The following is a 5606-nucleotide window of genomic DNA, read 5'->3' on the forward strand; positions in this document are numbered from 1 at the left end:
AGACTGGTCACGCTCACACTGGCAATGTCCACCTGCATACAGTAAAAACAACAAATGGTCGGTAACGTCCATTTTGAATATTCAGTCGCAATACCCCATCAATCGTGATACGCCCAGACGACGCTGGCACCATGCGAAACAAAGCTGCCATTAACGAACTCTTGCCCGACCCTGTCCGGCCACATATGCCCACTTGGTGGCCTGGCTCAACGTTGATCGAAATGTTGGTCAAGACCAAATCCAACTGGTCTCGGTATCGCATCGAATACGACTCGAATGCAATCGCGCCTAAATTAACAGTAAACCACCGTATCCACTTATCCACAATTCCCCACAAACTTGCAACTCGCACACGCCATACAAGCGTACCTTGCGACGGCCAATCATGTACGTCAGCCCCTTCGTCCTCCGCATGTTCGCTCTCCAACTGGTTGTAATGGTTCAATCTTTCCACGGAGGTCATCGAGTTGTCCAACCAGGCAGAAAAGATGGCTACTCGGGACAGAAGCACCGACAGCTGCGTCGAGTATGTCAGGGACAGCCCCGCCGCCGCCAGTCCCACGGATGACTTGGTGAGAACAGTCACGACGGCACATGTACCGACGATAAGCGACCCGAGAAAGTCGAGCCGCATCTGAAACCACCGCGCGTAGAACCGCACGTTGAAGTCAATAGCTTCGCGCTGTTTGTGTGCAAAACTCGGTGATTTTGCAAACGCTCGGATCGTGCTCAGGCCCTGGTAGGTCTCGCTCACAAGGGAAATCAGCGGCGATTTCGTCACGCCATCCAACCGTTTGATCTCATTGGCCGCCTTGTTGTACCCGGTTTGGGCGGCAAAGTACACGTACCCCACAGGCACGTGTCGTCGCTGCGCAAACCACCAGCACAGACAGGATGCTGAACCCAAACTGCCACACACACAAGCCAAAATGCGGCAAATTCGAGGTCGAAAATCGATTGAGGACGCGACCCCCGGCTTGACGTCGAAGAACGTGGGGACGGGGGCGCGAAGGACGTTGCGCAGGACTTTGGAGTGGAAGTTCTTGGAGCACAACATGGCTGTGATCAGTGTGAAGATGGAACGGCCGTAGACCATCACCACGGACGCCCCAGCGAGTGCCACGTACCCCCACCCATACGCTAGGCTCAACGGGCCGTTCCGAGCCCACACACTCATAAACCAATCCGTCATCGATAACGTCACTTGTGAAATCGTAAACAACACCGTCATGACAAACCCGACCAAGTACCTACACCATATAAAGTTCCCTTTATAAAATGGCATCAACTGTGGTGATTTTTGGCGTTGGTTATGAACAGGCGTCGGCTACAAAGTTTGATCATAACTTTGTAATGTTATGAAGAGGCGAAGTTTGACCATAACTTTGTAGTCGATGCCTGTTCATAACCTGTAGAAGGTCTCGTTTTTCAAGTCTCGGTTGAAGTAGTAGCTCATGTTAGAGCTCATTAGGGAGATTTCGCAATTCAATCCGTGTTCGCGTCCGTGAGAAAAATGACACGGGCACGACCACGGACACGGATTAAATTTAGACGATTTCGCTGTATAAATAGGTTTCCGCGTCCGGAATAAACATAAGGAATCTGCTACTTTGCAATAATGCTGTCGTCAAGCGTTCTTGCTTCGCGAGGCCTGCCCGTCATCGCAGACTTCTGCTCGCACATTCCTACCATCGGTCAACACCATCCAAATACACAGAATCCTTCTGGAACTTTTCGTGGTTGTCGAGGATCAGGTGGAACCTGTGCGATGTTTTCTTGCTGTCAACGTCGAGCTTGGCAAGAGAAGCCAGGAACTTTAAGCAAGTTGCACGCGAGCACCCCCCAAGACTTCATGACCATATGTTGGAGGAATAGTCGCTCGTGGTTGGCCTTTATCCACAGCGCCAAGTCATCCTCGCTTATCAACCTGCTCATACTGTAGCACACGAAACCATCGACCTGTTCGGATAACCTCTATTTCTTATGATTATCCGAATCCGTGATTGCTGCTCTTTTCACAGATTCCGCTATAAAGTTTCATCAGTTTCCGTGATTGTACTAATTACTGAGGGTAATTATTACGGAAACGGACACGGATTACTTTGCGAAATCTCCCTATTAATTGACCGCTCCTACGACGACCTAACCCTGTAGAAATGGGTGTGGTCGCTGCTCATTGGATATAATTCGTTGTGCTCAGATTCTTTTTGTATACGCTAAGCTTAACAGCAATTCCAAAAGAACCAGCCACCGTGGTCTAGCAGTTTGAACATGGGGTCCGAGAGGTCACCAGTTCAACCCCAGCTTTTTGCCCACTTTTTCCCCATTAACCAGGACTTCTATAGCGTAGCGTAGATAGACTTATACGTATAGTAGCGTAGATAGAGTGTAGAGCGACTTGCACCAAAGCGAGCGCTGTGGCGCGACGCCATCGTGCCCCACGGGGACTTCCTATCTTTTCCTCTCGTCGGGAAAAGCGGCAGGTAGGCCGTAGGCCGTGCCGCTCCCAGACGAGGCCTCTTCAACGAGTAGTACCTTAACTTGGAGTTTGTATAGCTCTCAAAATCTGAGAAAATGAATTATAGCCAATGAAAACAGCCCAAAATGGGTTAGGTCGTCGTAGGAGCGGTCAATTAATGGGCTCTGCTCATGTTTGGAGGTGAAAATTTGAATGCCTCTAAAACTACAATAGCCAAGTTCATGCTGTAATCCTATTGGTTATTACATCCTCACTGCACATCACAACCTGCTAATCCTATTGGTTAATTAAATTGCATTTTCAGTGATTTTGATTGATTTATGATATCGTTGAAGACGCGCTGCTCCTACGATTTCGTCGTTTTCTAACACAAATAGAAATCCAAAATGTCATGTTACAAATACGAAGATACTTCGAAATATTTTATCCCTGAGAACAAATTGTTTCCAAGTTCACTATTCGTCCATTTCACCTATATATTTCCTACGAATTTCAACTTTTCCTGAAGTACAGTACAGTAGACGGAAACTCTTGGTATGCTTGGCCAAACAGCTGTGGCCAATTCCATCAACTGTACTGTTTACAGTTAGTCTTGAACCATATAAAGTTCCCCTTATAAAATGGCACCAACTGTGGTGATTTTTGGCGTCCATTTGTAAGATTATGAACAGGCGTCGGCTACAAAGTTTGACCATAACTTTGTAGTCGACGCCTGTTCATAACCGGTAGAAGGTCTTGTTTTTCAAATGTCGGTTGAAGTAGTAGCTCATGTTTGGCGGTGAAAATTTGAATACCTCTAAAACTACTATAGCCAAGTTCATGCTGTAGTACAGTATGCGAGGTTGTTATTACTTGTAAAGGGTTGATTCAATACTGGAGCATGCAACGATGACCGATCTGCGTGTCTTCACCAGTCTATAAGATGACAACAGACATGGTTGCGCCATCAAACCATGCACAACAGCACGTTGCCATATATTCCCCTCGCTTGTTTACAAAGCTAGGACCGCCAATGTGTCATACACTTGAGTAATAACTACTCCGAGTAGTTCAAGTAGCCCACGGACGACGCAACTCGAAGAACAAGACGGACGATACAAAAAAAAAAGGACACCAAATAAATGATCTCTTTCGATCCCAATCCACACTTTTCCATTTGCTTTTCATTGATCATGAAGTCAATTGCTTGCTTTGCTGCCGCGCTGTTGTTGGTTGGCTCGGCTGTCCCCGCCAGTGCCGATGAAGTCGCGTGGCGCTTCTAGTCTGCGCAAGACTACCCGCTCTCGGAATGGAACTCGAACCTGTATGCCGACGTCAAGAAAGACAACTTCAACGAGTGGTGGCTGTACAACGAGGACATCCTAGAGCTCCGCAGCAACAGCAACCCGCGCGTGTGTCTCGACGCGTACCCCAAGGACGGCAAGTACTGGGTCCACACGTGGGAGTGCGACGGTGCTAACCCCAACCAGCGGTGGCACGTGGACATGGCCAATCACCGCATCCAACACGCCACGCACCCAAACGTGTGTCTGGACGCCGACCCCACGGCCCCCGAGCACCAGGTCCAAGTGTGGGAGTGCCATTCCCACGACGTTAACAAGAACCAGTACTGGTCCGTGGTCCAGGAGGTCGGCTACTTGCACCGCAAGGGCCTGTTCCTGACCAATACGCAGCGCAACGACATAGAGGGGGACATTTCGTTTGCGCCGCTGCTGCCGGAAGACGCAGAGAATCCATTCCCGAACGAGTGGCACCAGGAGTGGGCCTAAAACCGCGACTTCCACCTGGTGCGGTCCGACGACGACGACTACTGCCTCGACGCGGACCAGCCGTGGAACGGTGGTCACGTGCACGCATGGAAGTGCAGCCACACCAACGAGAATCAAAAGTGGCAGTACGATGTGTACACCAACCAGCTGCGCCATTTCAAGCACAATGGATATTGCCTCGACATCAACGACGAGACCGGCGCGCGGCCCCACCTCTGGCAGTGCCACCCCCCGACCCACAACTTCTACTCCTTCCAAACGTTTGACCTGTTCCAGACCTCTTCGTCGTTCAATTAACGGCCGCTTTATTCATTTTAGTGTTGTTTTTGAATATATTGCAGTTAACTGCAGTAACAAGTGTTTGACTTGAGGTTGGAGTTTGGAGGTCATCGTAGCCACCGCCGGTTGACTCATCAAATTCGTATACAGATAGTGCGCAAGTACTTTAGCCAAGTTAGCCTCGTTGTAAGAGCAAGCAATTCAAGCATTTCGGCTATGGCTGCATTAATTAGTATGCCCTGTTGTCCACGCAGCTGTTCGGAACGATGAGGCTGCAATGTGTTAAGGGAATTAATCCATGCCGAGACGTATCCGGACAAAATACTGTCAATCCAAAAAATGTCGATCATTAACCAGAAAAAGCAAGGTGAAATAGGCAATTTTGTATGCAGCTGCACTTCACAACCTGCTAATCCTATTGGTTATTACATCCTCACTGCACATCACAACCTGCTATCCTATTGGTTAATTAAATTGCATTTTCAGTGATTTTGATTGATTTATGATATCGTTGTAGACGCGCTGCTCCTACGATTTCGTCGTTTTCTAACACAAATAGAAATCCAAAATGTCATGTTACAAATACGAAGATACTTCGAAATATTTTATCCCTGAGAACAAATTGTTTCCAAGTTCAGTATTCGTCCATTTCACCTATATATTTCCTACGAATTTCAACTTTTCCTGAAGTACAGTACAGTAGACGGAAACTCTTGGTATGGATAGATATACTACTCTGGTCCACAATGACTGTGCCAAAGTTTAGACTTGGATATAGTATAGGGAGCGGTTCAAGAATATCTTGAAAATTGTATTGGATTCTGAAAACGCATAACTGAGTCGGCAAATACAATTGTATTTTTATTCAACGACGAAAACTACTCATTCAAGAGAATTGACCAAGCCCTCAAGGTGAATTTCTTTGCCCAGACGACAGCTCAAGTGAACTAAGGCCTCTTCATACGTCGTCGAGTTGCATTCAACAGTGAAAGAGGACAAGTTCTTAATAGTCGTGTCCTTATTCATGTGTGGAAGCTTATAGTCGTTGCTGCCTTGAATTTCAATTGACTTTTCCAGGA

The 5606-nt window shown here is 47.6% G+C and overlaps 2 protein-coding genes across 2 annotated transcripts; one reads left to right on the forward strand and one right to left on the reverse strand.

Annotated features, from left to right (window-relative positions):
• Positions 1 to 94: 94 nt before the first annotated feature.
• On the reverse strand, positions 95 to 1231 carry H257_19252 (hypothetical protein; the record flags this gene model as incomplete). Its single annotated transcript, XM_009848399.1, has 2 exons — positions 95 to 288; positions 370 to 1231. Coding segments are annotated over 2 exons (1056 nt in total), but the record flags the coding sequence as incomplete, so codon positions are not given.
• A 2420-nt stretch (positions 1232 to 3651) lies between these two features.
• H257_19253 (hypothetical protein) lies at positions 3652 to 4545 on the forward strand (the record flags this gene model as incomplete). Its single annotated transcript, XM_009848400.1, has 3 exons — positions 3652 to 3690; positions 3742 to 4238; positions 4347 to 4545. 3 exons carry the CDS (start codon positions 3652 to 3654, stop codon positions 4543 to 4545), a joined length of 735 nt encoding a protein of 244 aa, XP_009846702.1.
• Positions 4546 to 5606: the final 1061 nt, after the last annotated feature.

Source organism: Aphanomyces astaci (assembly GCF_000520075.1).
Source record: "Aphanomyces astaci strain APO3 unplaced genomic scaffold supercont1.435, whole genome shotgun sequence".
NCBI classification, from domain to species: domain Eukaryota; phylum Oomycota; class Saprolegniomycetes; order Saprolegniales; family Verrucalvaceae; genus Aphanomyces; species Aphanomyces astaci.